This window comes from Styela clava, chromosome 3, assembly GCF_964204865.1.
Source record: "Styela clava chromosome 3, kaStyClav1.hap1.2, whole genome shotgun sequence".
Classification (NCBI taxonomy): domain Eukaryota; kingdom Metazoa; phylum Chordata; class Ascidiacea; order Stolidobranchia; family Styelidae; genus Styela; species Styela clava.
This window is the reverse complement of record NC_135252.1, coordinates 13,779,972-13,803,488: the sequence shown is the minus strand read 5'-3', so window position 1 is coordinate 13,803,488 and position 23,517 is coordinate 13,779,972. Positions and strand designations below refer to the sequence as shown.

The following is a 23,517-nucleotide window of genomic DNA, read 5'->3' as shown; positions in this document are numbered from 1 at the left end:
TATATTCATGAACATTTTGTAAAGTGAGGCGACAGTTTTGAATTTTTTTTTTTTGGTCCAAGACTTTTATCTCGCTACCAGGGCCGCGGAGTTGGTTCGAAAATTAAAAGTTTGAAAAAATTATAAATTGGTTAGGAGCTGTAGCTAATAAAATTTCTGGTAGTTCCAGATTTAACGAAACTCATGGCTCCATGCTCAAGTTTCCCAGCCTTTCTCGCTACTACTCAGAATTCCCCTCAATTCCATTTTTCATGGGAAGGCTCTTGAAAGCTTTATACTAGATTAAAATTTTGTACGATTATTGTACATTTTCACCATCAATGTTGACATTATGTTCTAAAACATAGTCTCTGTTCTCTGCATTAGTTTCCTGCTATTCTGAATATTCTTTCAATCAACTTTCGAATACTATTCTACGTTTGCATCCACATAAAATTAATGTTATAAACAGTGCCTGCTTTCAGTGTTAACTTATACTCATAGAGCCATTATATTGTAATAATCATTTAATGACAAAATGTAATGAATTACTATTACTGTCAATTTGCAAATATTAATTCACAAATTTTTATATGTACCTTTTAGTATTACATATAGCCCCAGTAGAGGAAAGCACAAAATAGACTTGTAAAGCACAAATAGGCGTGTTGTGGACCACACCCTTCAATTCTAGTCCATTTGCAAATGATAACATTTACCAAGGTAAATAGTTATTGCTGGTAGGAGACTGTAATTTATCAGCAGTTACTGAAACCACTCTATTAATCTTCTTGTACACAGTTATACCCGAGTTTGAATCATCATATTAGCCATTTGAATACTACTGTATATTTTGTGTGTGTCAAAATTGCAAACTTTGCATTTTCATTTTTCAAATTGTTCCCTTTCCGTTCAGTTCGCATCGCACAGCCTTTCATTTTATACTGCTTGTCAGCTCATTTATCTCACAATATATCTTGGCAGTATATTTGTTAACTTTATTTTGTTCTCTATTCACATGTTTAAAATAATCAAAAATGAATTTACGATTGGAATATGATTGGATAACATATATATGTATATTCTTCACTGTGAATTTTATAAAGAAGGATTAAAAAAAATGAATGAAAACCAGAACTCAAATGTTGGTCAAAATGGGAAAGAAGAAAAGCCTCAAAGTTCTGGTGTGAGCGGCAGCCAAGCAAATCAACAAAGTAGTAGCAGCAGTGGACAAACTGGTACTTCATCATCGAGTGGAACTGCAAATACTGTTTCCAGGTGACTAAAACAACTTTTAGGTTTTAATTCTCTGATTAGTGCTTGAATTCAAAGTCTAATATGTAAAGTTTTCACTGGAGCTGGAGTCATATATTCAAATTCTAAAATCTCTAAAGTTGGACTTTCAATGAGAGTGAACAAAGTCAAAATACTCGCAGAAACCCAGAAAGCATTAGGTTTACTAAGCGTTCTTATTAACAGTCTTTTAACCAAAGGTTTTGGGTTTTTTGAGCTGGATCATAATCTCATAAACGTCCGGGATTGAAGGTTGGGATTTTTGTCAACTTAGACCCCACGTTAAATTCTTTTTTTAAATGGCACTATAGTTGATTATAAATTTTCCCACTCGACATCTCGAATGAATATACCCTACATGTTATATTTATCTTTCATTATTATTTTTATCATGCTATTGAAATAGGACAAGCTCAACCCTTAGGGCCCTAGAAAAGTCTAACATTTTTCATTTTTCTTTATATATTTCAAGTATTCATGTGCCAAGTCTTTGAAAATCTGGTGTTTCTTAGCTACTGCTTCCAACACTATCCAGTCTATCTGTGTGTTCATATATCTGAACAACTCAAAGCTTGGATTTTTTACTTTGTTAATTCCATGTCAAAATATGAAAAAATTTACAATATGTTCAAATTGTTATAAATAGGCCATAAGAATATTTTTGAAAACCTTAATCAGTATATATAACTCATAAGTATAGATATGCTTGGAATGCGGGGATGTGTACTCCTAATCCACTTTTAAGTCAGCTCAACCAGCCTTCATTGTTCCTGGTAGTGCGTTACAAAAGTGGTATAGTAATGCGGATGAAAATATAAAGATGTGTCTTAAAATTTGTTTTAAATTTTAAGCCATTTCTGTTTCTTACGCATTGTTAATGAGAGTGGATGGACTCTTTTCTGTATTGCCTGTCCTAGTCTGACAACATACAAATTTAAAAATGGAGTATATTGATTGAGAGTTTTCACATAATATAAGATATTCACTGATATAAGAAAGAGTTCATATATTGTATTTATGGCTCCTTTGACCAAATTCTTAGTTATCATGATGTCTATGTCTAGGGATATTCAAAACAAATGGAAAATTTAGGAAATTGAAAAATCAAAAAACAGCTTTAATTGATTTCGAAAATAAAGAACAAATCTAATCATTTTTTTGTTATGACTCTCCTGCATTATCAATTTGAAATTCTTTGAATAAACATAAACTTCTACATATTATCTGTTCTACATGACCCTATTTGAATTATTCTATAGGCTATTTATTCCATATTTGAAATTATTATTCAGGAAATTTTTCGGAATACTATAATATTTGGTTTTTGCCATTCCAGACTGTGCTAACGTTAATTGTTGATATTTAGTATACTAATCAAGTCTGGTATATCTCTCTTTGGTTTAATTTTTATTGATATGTAGAAGCCTACGGTAAATTTTTTTTTAATTTCATAATCAAAACAGGTCTGTTTTATCCATTGAGATTTGTTGAATTTTCTTGGTCTCTTATTCCTTTTAAATATTATTAACCCTAATTTATTTCCTTGTTCAGTGCTGAAACAGTGCCAACACAGGAACCAGCCTCTGTGTCAGATGAAGGTGCAGATGCAGATGAACCTTCATGGGGTGTTTTATATCCAATTGATAGATGCTTTTATCCTTTTGGTTAGTAAACTATTTTACTTCTTCTTCGTACTAATCTTGGACATATTTATGTATTGACAACAAAAATCAACTATAATATATATTGACCTTTCAATGGCAACTTAATGCTGTCAATAAAGACGTATCTATAATCTTTGAAAAGTCCGGAATTTTTTTGTTTTGGTACTGTCAGCCTAATTTATTAATGCCTGGGTGTGATGATATTGATGGCCATGGTGTTTGAACCCTAAATTTTCAATCTGCCATACCAACATGATTAGGTCTAATATACGTTCGTAATTACTGATTCATCATGGCCAATTTTCTAATAATAAAACATCAGTGATACTAAAGGGGTATTGGCAGTTAGTCTGTTATCAGTGTATAGACGACTAGGTCAAAAACAGTCTGGTCAGAGGAAAATTTAGCGCTCTTGTTTTCCTATAGCAGAGACCTTGTAAGAGTTTGTAATACTTTTCTTATGGCCTATTCATAATGTTTCTTTCCCCATTTTATTTTCAGACCTACGGGAAGATATATATACATTTGGTCGAGGACAGGATTGTACTTATACGTTTGATATTCCTTCAATAAAACAGACACAACATTTTACCACATATAGCAAAAAACATTTCACAATCACAAGGGTAGGTTTTTGTAAGTACTTTTTATTTTAGTCAGAAGTTCGAGTTTATTTTTGCCGCCTACTTGTTTAAATAGTAGGCCTATTTTAAAAGTGTCAAAGTTTTTGTTTTTTTTGGTAAAGTTGACTATGCTGTTTAGTATTTAATTTATTATTAATGAGTTATTTTTTGAATTAGTATGAAACTGGGTATGTATTAAAAATTTATTCTACCTGACATTTTAACCAGGCGAAAGGGTGTGGTTCATCATAAGATTAAACTGCCCTCTTATCCCTTCCCTTTCTCACAGTATAAATTTGAATATCAGTCCCACCTACCGGTAATTATTTAAATAGCACAAAAATGAATGAATGGAAATTTTGTACATCTGAATGAAGCATAATATTAATATTAGATTTTATACGATTCCTACTTGATCTTTTATAGAAGAACAGAAAAATAGTTTCAAGCTTTATTTTGTTAAACAACTTTTTTCAGACAAAAAGTAACACAGGCACGTACACTGTTATGTTGGATGACTCCAGCATGAACGGAGTTTTTATCAACGGAGAAAAAATTCCCAAGAGAGGTTCCAGACCACTCTGTGATAAAGATGAAATATCAATTAGTTCTGATAAAAATAGAGGTCAGTTGTAAAATATTATCAAGTACGATTCATGCAAGGCTGTGTCTCCTAAGTGGTTATCTTCATCATTGTTCTATATTAGAATGTTATAAATAGTTTATAATAGAGAAAATAAGTTTCAAGTTAGCTTATAACTCAAAAGTATAATTTATATAGCAGTTTTTTTTAAAACTAATAGAATAATATCATAATTAATGATTCCGATAAATAATAATATCTATGATCTAAAAATTCTTTAAATTATGTAACGCTTTTTTTGTTGTGACGTGTTGATTCAATAATACAAAGTTATTTCTTTAAATCTGATAATTGAGCAATTATCTTGGGGATCGTGGTCAATGTTCTAAGTCAGAAGTCACTAACTTTTCAAACCCAAAACAATGTACTTCCTGTAATACAAATCAGGACAAAACTGAAAAGAAAATTTTGTTTTAGAAACACTGAATTTTACCAATAGATGCCATTGACAAACAGTAGTATGTGATTCAAAACATATATAATATTCAATTTATTGAAAATTCTGTCCTGTTTGTTATAAAATATATCCAGTTTGCTCAAAGCAAGTTTCAGATCCTTCAACTATAAGTTGAAATAGTAGTGAGTAGTGACAGATAGGTGTAAGTGACATAGGAATTGCTAAGGGCGAATTGGATAAAGCATATAAGCTCTTTATTGAGACCTACATTGTCAATTTTGACGCCATGTTTACCGGTATGTAATAAATGTTTATTTTTTCAGTTTTGTTATTCTTTGATAAAAGCAAAGAAGAAGATCCCAATCTTCCTCAAAAATTTAAAGAGAAATATATCATGCAGAAAGTTATTGGCAAGTATGAACATTTTTCATCAACTTTTCTCTAAGCTTTCAGGTATAGTTGTCAATATATTTATCGGTTGCTATTTTGTCCACCTATTGTTAATTACGGTAGACACAGTTATATATATATTTAAAAAATCCAAATTTTTGCTTTTAACTGCAAATCTACACCTCTGAAAATTGTACTCAAATTGTAGCCATAATCTTGTCTTTAAATGGCAAACATAAGCTTTGTTTGGATTTGGCTTCCTCCATCACCAAATCGATACATCTGAACTGAATAACTGGTGAACTATTCCCATACCCAATATGGACTGATACCTGGGTGAGAGAACATGGTTTGCCATTTGATTAACCTTTGACCTTGTTAGCTTTCTTGTGAAACACCATATCCTGAAATGTCATTGCGTAATAAAAATCTTATTTCTTCTTGTTTTCAGTGGTGCCTTTGGTGAAGTAAGAGAAGCTATGCAAAAATTTGGTGGTTATGGAAGACATGCAGTAAAAATAATAAACAAACAAAAAACTGTATTTCATGGAAGAGATCCAGGCAAAGTACGTAAATATTCTTCACAATTCAGTGAATGAATGGCCTGGATGACATAATATAGCACTTCAAACTTTAAAATGTGATTCCTCATCCTTCAAGGAGGCAGGATTAATAATTTCCCTGGTACAAAATTCACGCATCTCAGGTTCAAATCCCATCGCCATCACTTGGGCTGGTGTAATTAACTGGGTAGGCAATGCCGAACTTGAATGATTATAGTTCGTGTAAAAATAGTAGCTCGCATGTCATCAGATATCAGTTGTGCTTGTATATGGCCTTGTTCGAGACAGAAGGCATGAATAAGTGTCGTGTGAAAAAATTCTTCTCTTTTTTATTAGATCAATGAAGATGTACTGAAAGAAGCCAGACTACTTCTTGCTTTACGCCATCCGTGTATTATAAGAGTGGATGACGTCATCGATTCTCCTCAAAATCTATACATCGTACTTGAACTGTAAGTCTAGAATGAAGTTTTTTGCAGTGCAAATATGTAATAAAGATTAGCTGCATGCCTATGCCAAATTATTTTTCGAAACAATGCTTGGAAACTTTCATTATTCTGCATTACCATATTCAATTTTACAATGATTTTTGCCGATTCTGTGACCCAATCAAAATATATTCTATATTTGGAAATGTTATTTTGGAATGTCTTCAGAATAGTTGTTAAATTTTGGCACTCCATGGCTGCAAACATCTTTAGCTATTTTTTATCAAATAGTTTAGTGAAACTACCTTATTTGGGGTGTAAAATGTTTTGTTTTCAAGTTTATATTTACGGTAACAGAACTAAAATACATAACCAGAACAGTATAAATTACATAATTCGCTGGGAGAAATTTAATTGTGATTCCATCATTATCTGTTTTTGTGTGAGCACAACAAGCTAACATGGACCTATCATTGTGCTTCGCTGTATTTTAAAATCATTGGATAGTCTGCTATTTGGTTGAAGTCGTAATGTATAATATGAACCATATCTGTTTTGATTAATATTTCAGAGCCTGTGGAGGAGAGCTCTTTACTAGAATTATTGAAAGAGGGAAAGGTTTTGATGAACCAGTTGCAAAATTATTATTTTTTCAAATGTTATCCGCTGTATCTTATTTACATGATAACAATGTAACACATAGAGATTTGAAACCTGAGAATATATTAATGATGTCTGATGATGAAGAATGTCTAATAAAGGTGAGAATCAGGATTGGATTTTTGTTTCTTTTGATGTTTTCGTATGAGGTGTTTACACTTGAGCAACCACAGATGTGTTATGAGGAACTATTTTTGTGAGTACCTTCCTCTTGTTTGCATTGCATACCCAATTTATTGGTAGGGGATGGGTTTTGAACTCAAGATCCACAGCATAGTCTCATTTTTTTTAGTTGAAATAATTGATAAGCCAATATTTCGTTGCAAACTCTGTTCCATTTATTTTATTCCATACATTCAGATTACAGATTTTGGTGTTTCAAGGCTCGTGGGTGAAGCTTCCATGATGAAAACACAGGCTGGTACTCCTTCCTATCTTGCTCCAGAATTAGTTAAATCATTCAGAAGTTCTACTAATGAAGGATATACTAGACAAGTCGATAGTTGGAGTCTTGGTGTAATACTATATGTCTGGTATGGATTTTTATATTTATTCAACTTGAAGAGCCAAACTGGCTAAATTGAAAACCAATATATAGGTATATATCTTAGCTTGTAAATATAGCTTAATATTTCGTTCATCAGAAATTTCGATATGTTTGGCATTTTTAATTGATTGGGCTCTTGGTCATGTATATTTTTGTAATTTCTGTAGTTTTAAAGGTCTTTACATTGGTAGTTAAAAATGTTACCTCTTCTATGAATTTCATGCACTCTTTACTTCTTGTTCTTGACCTCTTTGAAATATTGTACAAACAACCACAAGTACTTGCTTATCACCCAATTTTGGTAATTGTCGATCAGTGAATGATACGACAGAAAAAGCGTGGTGGTGCGAAAAGTGACGGAGTCCCGAATCCTGATCAAAGACCTGACAGTCAGTAAGGGTAGATTCGAAGACTGACCCACTTTGTTTCTCATCCATAATACTGTAATTTACCTGCGAGCTTCATTTATCTATTTTGTAAGTAGAGATCATTATTTTCTCTTTCAGTTTGGTTGCTTATCCTCCATTTTCAAGAGATCGCCAAGATACAAAGCAAGGTCTTCTGCAGCAGATAACAACTGCATATTATAATTTTGATAATGATAGATGGAAAAGCGTATCAGATAATGGTAAAATTACTAACTACTTATATCTCAAACACCTTACTTTATAAGGTTATTTCATTTGCTAGACACTCACAAAGAATGGTACTTTGGTGACATTGCTCTCTCTTTTTAGAAATGTTTCGTTAATTTTTATTATCAGCAATTTTTTAAAATTTATAGATTTTGCTTCTTATTCTTTTTTGAATGTTAGTTTATTTTGCAGCAATTTCTATGATAAAAGGTCTCCTAACAATTGATGCAAAAAAGAGATTGACGCCAAAACAAGGTCTGGATCATGTATGGTTGAAGGTGGGTTATCTTTTAATCTGTTAACCAATTAACCATTCTCAGCCTTATTAGATATGATGTATTTTACTCGAGCCTTGAGAACCCAAACTATAGAATGATTAAGATGAAAGTCTACATATTAAATTGATATGTCGTAATATGCTATTCACAAAATGTGTGTTAATCAAGAGCGTGATATTTAATTCATCAAATTTTTCTGTGAATAAAATTTTTTTCTATCAAGGATGATGTTATGCGGAAAAAAGCACATGCTTTGATGTCTAGTACAATTATCAACAGTCCTTCAGCAAATCATAGTTTAATAAATAAAATCCAGAAAGACAATGAGCTGATTGGTACTGACGGAATCAGCATTGCTGTACAGGAAAAAGAAGTTAGTTCCAGCAGCACGAAATCTGCTTGCATATCGGAAGAAAGAAGAACGGGGAAGCGACATCTTCCGTCTGATACTTCTGGGGAAAGCAACTCAAGTAATGGTGACGGAGATGCTTTACATTTGAAGGAAAAGCATTTTGCAGGGACCTCAGCTGCTGAACCTGATACACCAAAGTTGCACAACCCACCTCACTTTGATAAAAAATGATTATTGCTACAGTAGTACATAAGGATTGAATTTATCTTGTTCACATGAAGGTGACTGATTACTGTTGGTTCTAATCCTGAGCAAAATACTATGTCAGGGTAACTGCAGTTCTGTGTAATTGGAGAAATGTTTTCATCTGAACCCAAACCCAAGCAATTTGACTTTTCATTTTGTGTTTGCATTCCATTTTTTGATCGCAAGCGATGAGCTTTTTTATTTTGGCTAATTTAGCATTAACCTACCTTATTCTATATTTTTAGAAATCTTTTACTGGTTGGAGATCCTGAGCTTTGACTTTGTGAACTTGAATTTGTATCCGCATGCACAAAAAAGCAGGTTTAAGCTAACAGTGTTTTTATTATGGCTAGATTGGCAATAAATAACCTTAATTTGTGTATTTGAGAATCTTCAACTGGTAGGGTATTTGAAGCCTCTGACCCTGTGAAATGTGAAAACAAGTAAGATTTCAGGGCTCAGATGAAATGCTGTGGGATGTAGTTGTAACAGTATGGTTATGTAAGAATGCGAAATTTCACCAATTTATTGCATGCCAATTGCCGACAAAGTCATTGTCTGCTAATGACACAAGCGGATGATACACTCTTGTATTTTTCTTTTTTTCCATCTTTTTTTTATAATTTTCTTTCGTTTTAAACTTTTAGTAACAGAATCAAACTTTTTTGAATAATAATAATGTTCCACTAACACGTTTCACTCTTCTTGTACACTGCCATTTTGTCACTTTTTCATCAGTGCTAATTCATTGGTGCTTTTCAGAGTAGTGGTGAGATGATGTTGGAAGAATTTACTTTTCAATTCAAACTTGGTATTTTTATATTTAAATCATTTGGAACTGTGAATTTGGTCGTCTGTGATTAACATGAAGAAACAGTTTGAAATATTTTGAATTCAAATTATGGGAAGAGAATCGTTATAAGTAACAATATTCCTTTTTTGATATCACTAACGGTAAAGGTCATTATTATGGAAGGCTGTTTCTACCTTCAGGTAATATCGAAATGAAGCCAAAGGATGATCTGACAATTGTAAAAAATTATTGTGATCTGTATACCAGTAAATTTCTCTCAGCAAAGCGATTTTACATCTGAAAAGTTTGCCAAAAACATTTTTACCTGATCACATATCTTTTCCATTTCTCATGTCTATTGCTTTACCATAATATCATGATGCTGTTCATTCAAGTACATTGTCTTTTTATTTCTCAATGAAATCATTTCGGGTGTGCCAATATGTAATTATTTTTTGTACGTTGGTCATTTTAATAAAAAATAAAAATGTTCTTTGTATGCTATGGAGCAGTATAAGTTTCGAAATATGTAAGAGTCTGTTGAATAGGTATATATGTGGATTCTGTCTTGTTACTGCACACGAGACGGTACAGAGTAAAATATGACGGGTATAGATCTTACCTTGTGAATTGAGAAATTCTTGCAAATTATTTTTAGTGCAGGTGAAAGTATGATCATGCAGCAGCTAGCGGACCGTGATAATTGTTGGAAGCTAGTATTTATTGCAAATACCGCCCGTGGATTTTCTGGTCCCCGACCGGTAGGTATGTACGAGGAATGTTGACAAACCGTTAGCCTGTCTGACGTGAACACCAATAAAAAAACGTGAGAGACCCGTGATTAACGTCTAAAACAGCGGTTCCCATATCTTCTTTGTCGTGGACCCTTCTGATGATATTGATTATTCGGTAAAACTAGGTAATATTGTTATTTTATAAGTGGTATTACCTTACAACAATGCTGCGTTATGACTGCAGTTTAATGGTGCTATCGGCAATGTTGACGCGTCATTTCGAGCTTCGGGAATATGCCTTTCATCACAAAGTTGATTGCCCAATGAATACGAATCCGGTGAAAAATTAGTAAGATGTGCAACAAGATTGGGTGACTTTTCGCAGTCATAGGCTGGTTCGCGTAACGTAGAGTCTATGGTCTGAAGTAATACAGTAATAGGTGAACGAATTAAACAAGCTGGAAATTGGCTATTTCTATATTCGATCTGGACTGGCAACCGGAGGAGAAGCTGTGAATGGTCATTCAATTTAAGTGCCTTATCGTCTTTTCCATCTTCCAAAAAAATGAAAAAAAAACTAAATTCAGAATCATATCATACTTCATCTGCTTCAATCCTCCTCCCCACTGTAATCTATAAAAGTTATTTTGACCGTCGCGCATGAATGAGTAGAACATGTGCGCGGTCGTCGCCAAGATCGTACACTCTTTTCAATTGGAGTTTTTGTCCATTTTTTCTAGATCACATTCCTTAGTCGCTGTTGTTCTTTAGCTTACTGGAGAATAATTTCCGCGATTCCGTATCGGAAGTTGTCATGTCAGCGGGCCCTTTCCAACAAACTTTCAAGCCCGTGCCGCCTATGAAAGGCGCGTTTCCACTTGATCATTTCGGCGAATGTGTGATTTTTAAAGACCAGTTTCTAAACTGTTTAAAACGGAATAAACAAGACAATAGCGCCTGTCGAATAGAAGCTAAAGATTATCTCAATTGTCGTATGGAGAAAAATTTAATGAAAAAAGAGCCACTGGAAAGTCTTGGATACAAAGATCTCAAAGAGGAAAAGTGATAGAAGTTGCACGATATCGGGATATCTAACGACTGAACGAGCTGACAGACCGTTTTTTACGTCAAATTTAATTGGAGCTCACGGTATTTTACATCTGTACATTGAAAACTTTGAATAAATTTGTCATGGATACTACAGAAGTATCAGAAAATGCCAGCAAAGTAGAAAGAAATGTTCAGATTCTTGAGAACAAAAATAAAATGAGTGAATGCGCATCTCCTTCTCAGGGGAAGGTTAGTAAAGAAACCCATGATGGGCAAAATATGGGTGTGGTCGATACCGAGCTTGAAATAAAAACTGATAAGAATAATCTTTCTCCAGATAAAAATGATTCTCTGATATCTTTTGCTAATGATAAAGAAGATAAAAGAGAAGATACTGTGATTGCTGTTAATAAAGTTCAAAATGATTCTGATCTGGAGGAATCACCATTCCCATCTGTTGTTGATCGATATTTTACACGACTTTACAAAGTTAATTTACCGAGTGGGACTTTAAACTACGAAGACTTTAAAACTACCCGAAATGATGTGAGAATACTATGGCATTCGAATAAAATATGCCTCGTAACGCTCGCTCCTAGTCATCCTGCATTTTCACCCGACAAAACTATATCAGAAGTTAGTTTCAAGGTCACATTGAAATGTGATCGATCAAATAATAAAGTTTCTGGAAAACGTAAACGAGGAGCACAATGGTTAAATCCAGAAAGTCCTCTCTGTATTGTAACTTTAAGTGATGGAGAAAAATATACAGTGCACAGTGGGATTCGTGGTAATTTAATCGAAGTTAATGAAAACTTGCTGAAATATCCTGAACTTTTGAAAGAAAAACCTGAAACGAATGGCTATATTGCTGTCGTCATGATAAAGTTACAAGAGAGAGAACGTTTGACTAATAATCTTTTGAGTGAATCCCAATATGAAGAATATTTGAAAAAAATTAAAAATGAATTATGAAAAAATTCTCTCTTCAGAATGTCCCTGTTTAAGAGTAAGTCGAAGGGGTTTTGAATCAAATCAAAATTATGCATAGTTTGAAACATCGATTTGAGTAATTTTCACTTATGTAGTGAGTATGAACTTTCAACATCTTTTTGATAAGGTAACATAATTACTTTAAAATTAGATTTACGATTATCTCTGAATTATTGTGTTATTTGATTTTGTTTATATTTCTTAATTTCAACTTCTTCCATTTTTATATATTTTCATTTTTTTAGCAATTATTTTCTTTTGCGTGTTTCATCTCACTTGGCTAGGAAAATGGAAACAAACTTGCTTATCCAGTAAAATTTAGGTATAGAAAGAGGAAAAAAGTCCTTCATTGTGTTTTTATTATCACATTTTTGTGAATGTATCTTTTCATTATCTTGTTAATTATATACTGTAATATGAGTACATTCTCCCTCCATTTTATTTTTTTATGGGAAAGGTGTTGTCCACGGCTTCGATTATGTGATTTTCTTTGGGGTTTTGCAAAAATACCATATTCTCATTTCTGGGCGGGTATCATATGCATGAATGTACAAGAGGAATTAAATGTTTGAATCCATTGGAAAAAATCAACCAAATATTTTTATATTAAAATTCCCGATTTCAAAATATTCTGCATTTTCTGCTTTCACACTCACTGATATAGGTACATTGATTTCACAACCTTTGATGAACCTAAACCATTTTATAATATATTTCAAAATACAATTTTTGAATATATTCAGAATTGTGTATTCAATCCTCGCTATCCCTGATCACATGTCATAACTCAATTTTCATTCACATTCATTTTGTGCTTCTTCTAGTGAATTTATTTATTATAACACCAACATGGATCAAAAGGTACAAAATAAATTATCAGAAATTGACAAAGGAGCAAGTCAAATGCAGCGTGACATAGAGAGGGACTACGTCAGAAAATATCAGAAAAAGGCGTATCTTTGCGGAGCAAATTGTTGTGACAACACATCTGCAAGTGCAGAAGAGGTACAAAGGTGCATTGAAACCTGTCAACGACCACTAGCAGAAATGCAAAACAATGTTAAGCAAGAACTTGAAAGATTTCAGAACAGGATACAGCGCTGTATGATGGCTTGCCAAGATGTTGCGCAAGACCAGGTATCTGCGTTAGGAGAAACGGCTGCCAAAGAAAAATTTGAATCTTGTTTATATAAATGTGCAGAAGAACATTTAAAACTTTTGCCTGGAATTAAAAAGAGACTTATTGATGTTTTACCTAAATAGTTTTTTGATAAATAGAATGAATTGTATGACAGTTTTGTAAGTCAATTGGAGTATTTCAAAGCTCAACCTACCATTCAGCGGCACAATTAAACTGAATACTTCCTTAAATTTAATAAATATTGGCATAAATCAAATTTTTTCACTATTTTTGAATATTTTGAGAAGTTTTCTGAATTTTAATTAGGAAAAATTTGCTGCTCTTGATGTATTGTATGTTAATACAGACCGTGATTCGCTGCAGAATCATTGTTGAAGTACATTCAGGCAATTGAAAAATTCTTGTACTTGTTTCCACAGAATGTAATTTCCTTATGTATACTATCAATCTGAATCATGAATAAACTGTCATCTGATACAGCGAGAATTATCAGCAGCCTGCAGGTAAATTTGATAAAAATAATGAATTGTTAGCATCTGGTTGACAATGAGAAATTTTCAACTTGAACTTTCGTGTGATAAATTTTTATTTCCAGTCCTGACAAGGCTCCATATAAATGATCACTTATAAGTACCAGTATGTATAAGAGTACAACAAAGCATTGCCCCAAATATATATCATTATAGCTCTTGGAATTTCAACAACTGCCCATATCCTTACTCAGCAATGAATTTTCTTCACTTCTGAGTCAGCACGTGCCACGGTTGATTGAGCAAAATTTATTTATGTTAGGTTTGATTGAAGTTTTTATTTTATTGCTGAACTAAGTATTACATTAGTTTATGAGAAAAGATCTGTTATATTGGATGAAAAAAAAATTGTTTCAACAGGTGATAACAAAAGTTGAAAACGTTGTGAAAGAACTTGTAGAAAACTCACTTGATGCTGGTGCTACTTCAGTTGAAGTAAAATTTGAAAATTATGGATTATCAAAAATTGAAGTTCGAGATAATGGATATGGTATGTGTTTTTTGCTTACTTTATAGATTCATTAACATCAATGGCATTTTAATATTTCGATCTTTCTGTTATTTTAGCACATAAATATGTAATGGTCTTGCCTAATAAAGTGTCAAGGAATTCTGTTCAAAATCCGTAGATGAGTTTACTCTCATAATGCTTGTTTTACAATACTTCGCACCACGATTACAATTGACTAGTAGATATGATAATATCGTGCAATTACATGAAGAGAAACAATCTGATGGTCTCTTGAAAGATTCAAACTTACAACATATGCTCAACCAAATTTCTGTATACATGCTTATTCATAAATAAATTCATAATGAATATGGTATTAGTATATGTTTACATAAGAATCATATTGCACCTGCAACAAACAAGTTATAAGACCAATGTTAAACACTAATTTACGAAGGTATTTATTAATATATTTTCAGGCATTAAGCAATCAGACGTAGAATATGTGGCACAAAGACATTATACTTCAAAAATATCATGCAAGGAAGATTTAAATCATCTTGAAAGTTATGGATTCAGAGGAGAAGCTTTGAGTTCACTTTGTGATGTTGCAGAGGTATTGAAATTTTGCTAGTAACGACTCTTACGAGTAATCACTAAAATGCTGAAGTACTTCTGAAACTATGTAAATTTGAAATAATGCATTATCACTAGTAAATGGCTATTGACTGGAGATTTAAAGCAGTTCATTTTGTATGCTATGAGTAAAATCATGAATTATAATTTGGAAGTTTCTCTAACGAATTGGATGTGGTACAGGAAACGTCTGTGCTAAATGTAAAATTTAATTCACACATTCATAAAGAAAATTATATTAGAGTTAGTTAGTGACAAAGCCAAAAAATTTAGATAAAATTCACTACTATTTTAGATACTATGTCGATTATTTGACATTCAAGTATACAACGGAGTAATATTTAGAATATATCATGATTTAAATGCATAATCTATCTTTATGGAGTGTAATATTTGAAAATATTTCACTCTGTCTAATTCTGGAGCAACCCATTTACAGGTATTTGTTTTATTTGTGTTTTTGTTATTATGTATCCTAGGTTTTCATTACAACTCGTACAAAGAATGATTCTTACAGTACAAAATATTCTCTCAATCATAAAGGATGCATAACAGCAAGTAAACCATGCCATCTTGTACAGGTAAGATACTGGAATATTTTTAGGTTGGCCATCCATTCAGGAATGTGGAGTTGTAAGTTTTATGCGAAACTTTAACACTAATGATGATAAGTCTGGTGTATACTCTAAACTCTGGGCTGCTTAAAAAGAGACGCAAGACTCTTGAGTCTTTACAAGTTTGACACATGTTACAGGTTGATGGAAATTTCTACTCCGGCGCCCAAAATCTGTGAAAATCAAATTTTGTCCACAAAATTTTTTCGTTTGCAAGCCTTTTTCAATCGTCTGTTCAGAGCATTTTACTTTGATTACCACCATAAGAAGTCAGAAATTCTGACATTCGAAGAATCAAAAATTCTTTTTTGGCTGAAAATACCAGTCCAGCCGTGATTGCAACATCAATATAAACATGCCAAATTTAAGAACCTATCGTCCTATTAATAATATTAATGTCCAATGCTTCAATGCTCATCAAGTTGTGTAAAGGGACTGAAACCTATGGCAGGGGATATATTCACTTGGCTGACACAGACAGTCTCAAACTCGTAATAGAACTAAAATAAGAAAATCAGAATAAAATTATATCCTAACCCTAACCTGGTACACACACTACGGGAGAACCGACTGGTTGAATTATAATGATCTCTCGATTATGTTAATAACTGCAAGTGAAATCCAATATCACTATTTAACCAGATTTTTTCATTAAGGGAACAGCCATCACAGCCAACAATCTGTTTGCAAATATGCCAGTGAGATGTCAAGTTTATCAAACACCGAGTAAAAGGAAGCAAATATTGAAGAATACTGAAGATATTTTAATGTCATTTGCTTTAATACATCCTCAAAAGCGATTTAGTTTCATGCATAATAAGGTGGGAAGCATATAGGAAGGAGTGAGTAGTTTTAGGCATGGCTAGGGAGTGAGAGAAAATTAAGATCCTCCCGAAATCTGAGCCATTTGAAGTTCAAGCCAGGTTGAAGAAAATTTTGATTATCGAAATTTGATATAGAAACCTTGCCTCAGTGATTTTTTAATAATCACCAAGGAAAGTTTTAAAATCAATTACAAATCAAAACGAGTGAATAAAAAAAAAATTCACCTCTAGAATGTCACTTTGACTTCCAACTCTGTGGGAGTCTAATATTATGAATCTGACTCAATTTATTTCTGAATTTATTGATTATTGATATATTATTTTGTGTCACTAATGCCAATATTCATTGGATAATTCAAATTTCTGAAATATTTATTTGCCACAAGAAAATTAAAAATCGGCATTTCACATTTCTTTATCCTTCAAAATGTCAGCTTTTTATATGTAGGCCTGCTCAATTATGTGATCAGGTCGAAATATAAAAATTTTTCCCCTTAGATAATGATGAGATACTGTACAGTAATTTTAACATTGAAACTAAAGTTCATATTTTTCTAGTGTATGGTTTGGCAAAAACCGAATTGTAAAGATCTACAGAGTACTTTGGAAAATGTTATTGGTTCAAATGTTGTTGCACAAATGACCAGAGTGGATCATAATAATGAAGTAAATAGCATTCAACTTACAGCTTATATTCCTACCTCATCAGGTCAGTGCCAATAGAGTCACACAATTATATTTCAAGTTAAAAATTAGATCATGAAAGAAAAGTTTCAAGGACTTGGTGCTTAAAGCATTTTGTATACAAATCTACACAGAATGCTGGAATACTTATTGTGTGCTTCTCATCCTAATGAATGACTAAAACCTCCATCCATATCTAAGACCTGAAAACTGTATACTAATTTACAAGAATTCATGCATATGGTAGGACTCAAAAGTCTACATATGTATTTATGTATAGTTCTTTTGTAATTTTTTGTTGCAATACATTTTTGTTTCTTGGATAATGTGATGGTGCAATCTTACAAAGAAAAAGACAATCTGACATCTGAATTTTCAAAAAGCATCTCAGATTAGGGCGAAATTTGCGGGTGATAAAATACATTTTCCTGTCCTTGCTAGCTTTCTAATTGCTGAGTTATATTACCCAAGCGTACCCGCGTTACACCATATGTTACATTAGATTAATTTTCGTCTTATTTCCAGTAACGAGACATTACAGAAAATCAAATGATCGTTGTTTCATTTATGTCAACAATCGACCGATTCGCGACAAGGAGATTGAAAAAATTATTAAACAACACACTGGAGCAGATTCATCAAGCAGTCCAATGAAATGGCCAGTTTTCTTTCTTAGCATTGAGGTATGTCCTCTTACTCCAGAGGTTCAAATTGAATAATTTGTGTTATTTTCTTCAAGTTTGACAAAAAGGCACTCCTAGTTTTAATAGTTGTGATACTGCTTTGTTTATATAACCGTTATAGTTGGAGCTGGGTATGTCCAAAATAATCAAGTATTCAAATACATATGAATTTGATGATATTATATGTAGTAAATATGAAATTTTAGGAAGAATTCAGATATAAAATACTATCATTAAAAGTTCATTATTATGACTGTTTGACATCTAATTGTCAGATAATATAGACTTCCTTCAACTTTTGAAATTATAAAAAGAGAAATTCAACGAAAACAAGGTTTATTTTTTTTTTATAGATTCCCTTGGACAGAGTGGATTCAAACGTTGAATCAGATAAATGGCGAGTTCTTATCAGTGATAAGGAATTAGTGATGAAAGCAATAGATAATATGTTATCTGAGGCCTACGCAACAATCATAATAAATGATAAAGACGATGAGAAAGAAAATCTTGTTGAAGGTATTAATAAAAGAATTATTGACTTCGTCTGTGTTTGCTATTTTTTTGGCATTGCAGTAGATATCAATAGGCCTATTCCATTTTCATCACTTTCTGCATAACCATAACAAGCATTTGAAGTTATCAATTTGAATAATTTAGATGCTGAAATTAGTATTCAAGAACACACTGATCACAATATCAAACAAATGGGAAAAACTGATGACGATTCTCCTCTAATCTCAAATTCTCATCTGCAAAATACATCGGCCTGTAAGTTTTTAGCTGAGATTATCTAACAGAGTATTTTAAATCAGGGATGGCCAAAACTGTATAATCTACTCTAATGAACATTTTACATAATATTTTTTCTCATTACGGTATAAATTCTGAATTGTTGCCTGTTGAGCAAAGAACAATGCTGTTTAGTCATGATAAACAGTCATTTGATTGATTCTCTTCTATTTGTAGTTTTTATGGTCATCCTGTTAGATTTTTTCAGGGATGGGCAATTACTTTTCTGGATTGGCCAGTTACGGGTAATAGACGTGGTTACTGGGCCGGAGGCTGAAAACTCGATATGAAAAATTATGAATGAAAACGATTTATTTACAAAAGCTAGGGCAACAGATAGGCTAACTTTTTTATAGTAATAAGAAGCACAATGTAACAATCAGGGTCCTTATGACGTTGTTTTCATCGATATTTCCAGCGTAACTTATATTCATACAAACTATAGTGCTGAATTCAGCAGAAACAAGTGGGTCGTAATTTGCCTGCCCCTGTTCTAAATCATTCTCCAGATCAAGAATCTTAAATTATCAAATAAATTTATTTTTAAATCGATTGTGATATTCATTTCATTTTTAGAAATCCATGATTTAAATCATTTGCATTTAAAAAGTTTCCTGCTGCCAAGAGCACGAAGTAAATGAATTGTCGGTCAAAATCCAGCCAAAAATGCCATATCTTTCCTTAAATGCCCTTCATTGAATGGCTCTCCATTCTGTTTCTTATAATATCAGGTTCTGATAGGTCGAATCCTATTTCTGAAAGTCCTATTGCATCGGACTGGAGTAAAGGACATGCTGTTGTAGATGATGATGGTTCAACAATTCAACCTGTCAGAGTGTTAGCTGGAACTCACGGTAAACAAGCCATGAGCAACAAAAATAATGGCAATGATAAACTTGGTATGTTTATTGTACATTACATTCTTACCTTTAAATGGTATTTGAGACTAACTTTGTCAAACATATAAACAAGAGAGCTATCCTCATGCATAGGAAACAAAGATGGATAGCTTCAAATCCAAATTACAAATTTAGTCCCACCACCTAGTAAATTCACATTGATACTGGTGAAGCTTCTGGATTCGTTGGAAAGATGACACTTGGCAGACTGGCCTGATGTAATGCCATGTGGTGGCTCAATACGCGCAAAAATTTAAAGAATTTGGGATGACATAGAGATCTAGGTTAATTAAGATTTTGAGCGCAAGTTCGGTATTAAAATACTTAACCAGTAATTAAATGATGCAGAAGCATAGATAATGTTCGTTAACTTCAATAACTGTGAATCTAGCAATAAAATATTTATTAATTTTCAGATATTTCTTCAAAACCAATCTGTGAAGTTTCAAATCTGTTCAATAATACTTCGTCATGCAGCGAGCTAGATGAAACAACTGTGCCAATTGAAACCCAAGAAAAGGTGGTTTTGTGCTGTTTTTTACTAACTTTGTTTTTTATTTTTTATAAACTCGTTTAAAATCAATATCACATTTACACATCAATATTACAATTACATACGTGGAAAACATTATATTACGGTTAATTTTTTGCATCGAAATTTATTATATTATTTTACTCCTATAACATATTGATGTCCAAATGTCTCTGCACCAAAACATATTGCTGCTAGTTGGAGATCGCTGATTTAAGTCATTCGAACTGATTGTTTAAACTAAGCTTGCCTGCCATCATTACTGTGTGAGGAATCTGAAAAATATATAATGTTAATGTATTTCCATATAACAAACTGCTGTAAAAGATCTTAGACTAGAGCAAATGTGTGACCACTTCATAATATTCTATTGATCAAATGCTTCATTTTTAGCCTATAAAGATGAAACAGTCTAATTTGAACATGAGTGGATTCAAAGCATTCACGTCAACACCATCACCTTTAAGAAGTTCATATCAAAAAACAAACCCTAGTCCTATCATAACACCATCAAGAAAAAGGAAAGCACCTGATAAAATTACTGACGACATACGAAATGCATCGCTAATAACAGAGTGGGCTTCAGATATTGGAAGCAAAAATCCTAAAATGTCAAATTGCACTGGTGATGAAGAATTACGATATCTGGAAGGACAGGAAATCAATTTGAAATATGATTTCTCGGAAATGAAAGAGAATTTGTCATTCAAAGAGGTTTGTTTGAAAGCATACCTTTTTCATCAAGTTCTATAGGCTATACCTTGCTTCGAATGAGTCCACTTATATGCGGATCGCCAATATCTGCTTGGTATGACAAGAATCTTACTGATTAACTTATAATGTATCTCATTTATTATGCTTTCGATTGAGATTGGGCTCGACTTTTATTTAACCCAATGACGAACATTAACCTAGCAAATGTAAATTGTGCTAATTGTTTATTTCCATAAACCAATTGCAAATAAACTATTTTTGCAAAATTTCAGGATTACAAATTTGCAGAACGAAGTCCATACTCATCAATTGGAACTTTAAAAGATGTAAAAGCAGGAGTTTTGTTGAACAATATAAATCATAAATTACTGCTGGTCAATCTACTAAGATTACAAGAATCGAAAGTATTTTGGAGGTACGGCAAAGCATCAAACAGAATTTTGTTTCGCTCAAATTTTTTTTACTATTTTTTACTTTCTATTAGATTATTATTTTTGCATTTCCGCAGGCAAATTTGAAGTATGTTCCTCATCTATAGTTTATTAGAGTGATTATCTGCAATAGCAAGCAAATATTAGCCAACACTCCTCCTCACAATGCAATGTACAATTTGCAACAATTTCTCTTGCAGCCTCATGGAGAACCATACATTACAAATGAAAGAACTTTCTCATCCTATACTTCTACCACTCTCTTCCCTCACAAAAGAGGAGATGGCAGGATTTGAAAGACTTAAATTTTCAACCCCTGATTTATTAAATCCAGATATTGAATGCATTGATGAAAGAATTTATAAAAATGGATTCAAGATGAAAATTTTTGAAGGTGGTTATTCTTTAGTATGAGTTCATTTTTCCTCTCACGTGCTCAATATCAATAAGTAACTTCTATATATGTTTGTGTTGTACCCATTTCTATTAAGAATGCTTTATACCTTAAAAAAAATGCTGTATATCTTTGTTCACAATATATGTATACACTTACACGTTAAGATCAAAAAAGCAACTCAAATATGGATAATTCATTAGTTTTACTTAGCATAACTATCTGAATCATTACAATAATTATATACTTGCGCCACCTTTTTTGCTAAAAAGTTAACAAAGTTTGGAATTTGAACTGGCAAACCCTGGTTTGGGTAATTAAATAATCTCATTAATATTCATCTCAAATTATCATATATGGATGGAAAGATTTATTGATGTTGTAGATAACAAGTGCTTTTTTTGCACAGAGTGCGATGGGACAAAAATGCTACGTATTTGTGAAATGTCCAATGCAATTCCATATTATAAAGTTGATGAATTGAAAAACATTTTGAGGAAACTTGCGGCATCTGAAGAAGTATCACTCCACGAGACTAGACCTTTTAAAGCTGTTCAGTATTTGCAGGTGCAAAATTTAATTGAGTTATGGATTAATTCTATTTTATACACTGTCAATTTGGACCATCATATGGAGGTGACAACTACCGGAGGTTCCGACTGACTGCAACCTTTTTGGTTTCCTGAGACTGATCGTAAAACCGTATGTGGTTATGGGTGGTTAGAGCTTGATCACTTGACTTGTACTAAAAATTTTCAACCAGTGGAGGGATTCAATAAGAATAGGTTCTCTTTGGCACAAACTCGCTATCAGCGGGTGCTCTTATTTCAGAAAACCATGCTGAACTAAAAAAAGGGGGCTTCGCGCAAACCGCCTGAATCCCACCTCTGCGTCTATTTATAAGAATGGTGTCAGAATTTTTTTCTATATCTATATTCGGTACTTCAATATGGCAATTAATGACAGTCTGAAGCATGTGAAATATTTCTACTGGTGACTGTCTTTAACAATGTGGATACATAATTTGGATGATTCATAGATTCTGAAATTTTTCTTGTCAAGTACCACAGATATTTTTGGGAACAATTGAGATACCGGTTACCAACCTCTACTGCTACCTACACCAAAGGCTGTGATCATCCATTAGATTGGGCAGTTGTATCACATTTTTTATATTCAGGACAAAGAATTTCTATACATATTATAATGTGCTTGCACTTCCAGGGCGAAGCGGTGCGAATGTCACATTCTCTCCCCATCCACTCAGCAGTTCTAGAGAGCTTGGAAGATTTAAAAAGACATTTTTCTAAAGATTACTCAATGTGGAATTGTTTTCATGGAAAACCGATTTTTCAAGAACTTTTCACTTTACCTAATCATCTATAATTTTAGTTTGCTAGTTGAATGTATTTGGCGGGAAATTGTTCTTCCATCAGTATTTCGTTGATCTTTAGTTGGTATCTTGATTAAAATGGATCAACATTTTCGTATTTTCTAATGTTATTGCTGTTTTTTAAACTTTACAATAAAAATATTTTTTGAGATTGAAGAAAAGAAATGTATGGACGATTGGTCCGCAGATATGAAAAACTTATTGCTTTCGCAAAATATAGCTCGGAAAAAAAAGTCGAATCGAGCGAATGGGGCGCAGAAAAGAAAAACTTATTGCTGCCGTAAAATGAATAAACAATGGGGCGCAGAAAAGAAAAACTCATTGCTGCCGTAAAATGAATACAATATCGCTCAGACGTCGAAAGTAGGGGGAGTCTGAGCATAATCAAAAGGACGACTTGTAAAGCTGTTTGGCGTGTGGCTCTCTGGTCAGACTTAAGCTACAACATCTGAAAGGGATTTCGCATATTTATATTAATAAATCTATTTATTTCATAATGTAAAAATTGAGGGCACAAATTATCGATTCCGACAA

The 23,517-nt window shown here is 32.8% G+C and overlaps 4 protein-coding genes across 5 annotated transcripts; all 4 read left to right on the top strand.

Annotated features, from left to right (window-relative positions):
- The first annotated feature begins 43 nt into the window (after positions 1–43).
- LOC120342829 (serine/threonine-protein kinase Chk2-like) lies at positions 44–9,990 on the top strand. The gene is made up of 12 exons (XM_078111079.1): positions 44–1,257; positions 2,824–2,936; positions 3,438–3,562; positions 4,037–4,184; positions 4,923–5,013; positions 5,441–5,555; positions 5,889–6,004; positions 6,552–6,741; positions 7,001–7,173; positions 7,694–7,815; positions 8,015–8,100; positions 8,324–9,990. The coding sequence occupies exons 1-12, from the start codon at positions 1,055–1,057 to the stop codon at positions 8,681–8,683; spliced, it is 1,842 nt and encodes a 613-aa protein (XP_077967205.1). The 5' UTR covers positions 44–1,054; the 3' UTR covers positions 8,684–9,990.
- Positions 9,991–11,268: 1,278 nt separating this feature from the next.
- LOC120342811 (protein Abitram-like) lies at positions 11,269–13,092 on the top strand. Its single transcript, XM_078110678.1, has one exon. The coding sequence runs from the start codon at positions 11,417–11,419 to the stop codon at positions 12,248–12,250; it is 834 nt and encodes a 277-aa protein (XP_077966804.1). The 5' UTR covers positions 11,269–11,416; the 3' UTR covers positions 12,251–13,092.
- Positions 13,093–13,114: 22 nt separating this feature from the next.
- LOC120342823 (protein FAM136A-like) lies at positions 13,115–13,828 on the top strand. The gene has a single exon (XM_039411810.2). It carries the CDS (start codon positions 13,118–13,120, stop codon positions 13,529–13,531), a length of 414 nt encoding a protein of 137 aa, XP_039267744.1. The 5' UTR covers positions 13,115–13,117; the 3' UTR covers positions 13,532–13,828.
- LOC120342813 (PMS1 protein homolog 1-like) lies at positions 13,780–23,076 on the top strand. Of its 2 annotated transcripts, XM_078110676.1 has the most exons (16): positions 13,780–13,912; positions 14,300–14,429; positions 14,870–15,006; positions 15,506–15,607; positions 16,297–16,461; positions 17,023–17,173; positions 17,674–17,831; positions 18,185–18,347; positions 18,489–18,599; positions 19,352–19,519; positions 19,936–20,039; positions 20,445–20,765; positions 21,038–21,180; positions 21,397–21,590; positions 22,000–22,157; positions 22,815–23,076. In XM_078110676.1, the coding sequence occupies exons 1-16, from the start codon at positions 13,865–13,867 to the stop codon at positions 22,974–22,976; spliced, it is 2,415 nt and encodes an 804-aa protein (XP_077966802.1). In that variant the 5' UTR covers positions 13,780–13,864; the 3' UTR covers positions 22,977–23,076. The 2 variants fall into 2 exon arrangements, with proteins under 2 accessions (XP_077966802.1, XP_077966803.1); XM_078110677.1 differs by lacking the exons at positions 13,780–13,912; positions 14,300–14,429 and having other exon boundaries at positions 14,880–15,006; positions 16,304–16,461.
- The last annotated feature ends 441 nt before the right edge of the window (positions 23,077–23,517 follow it).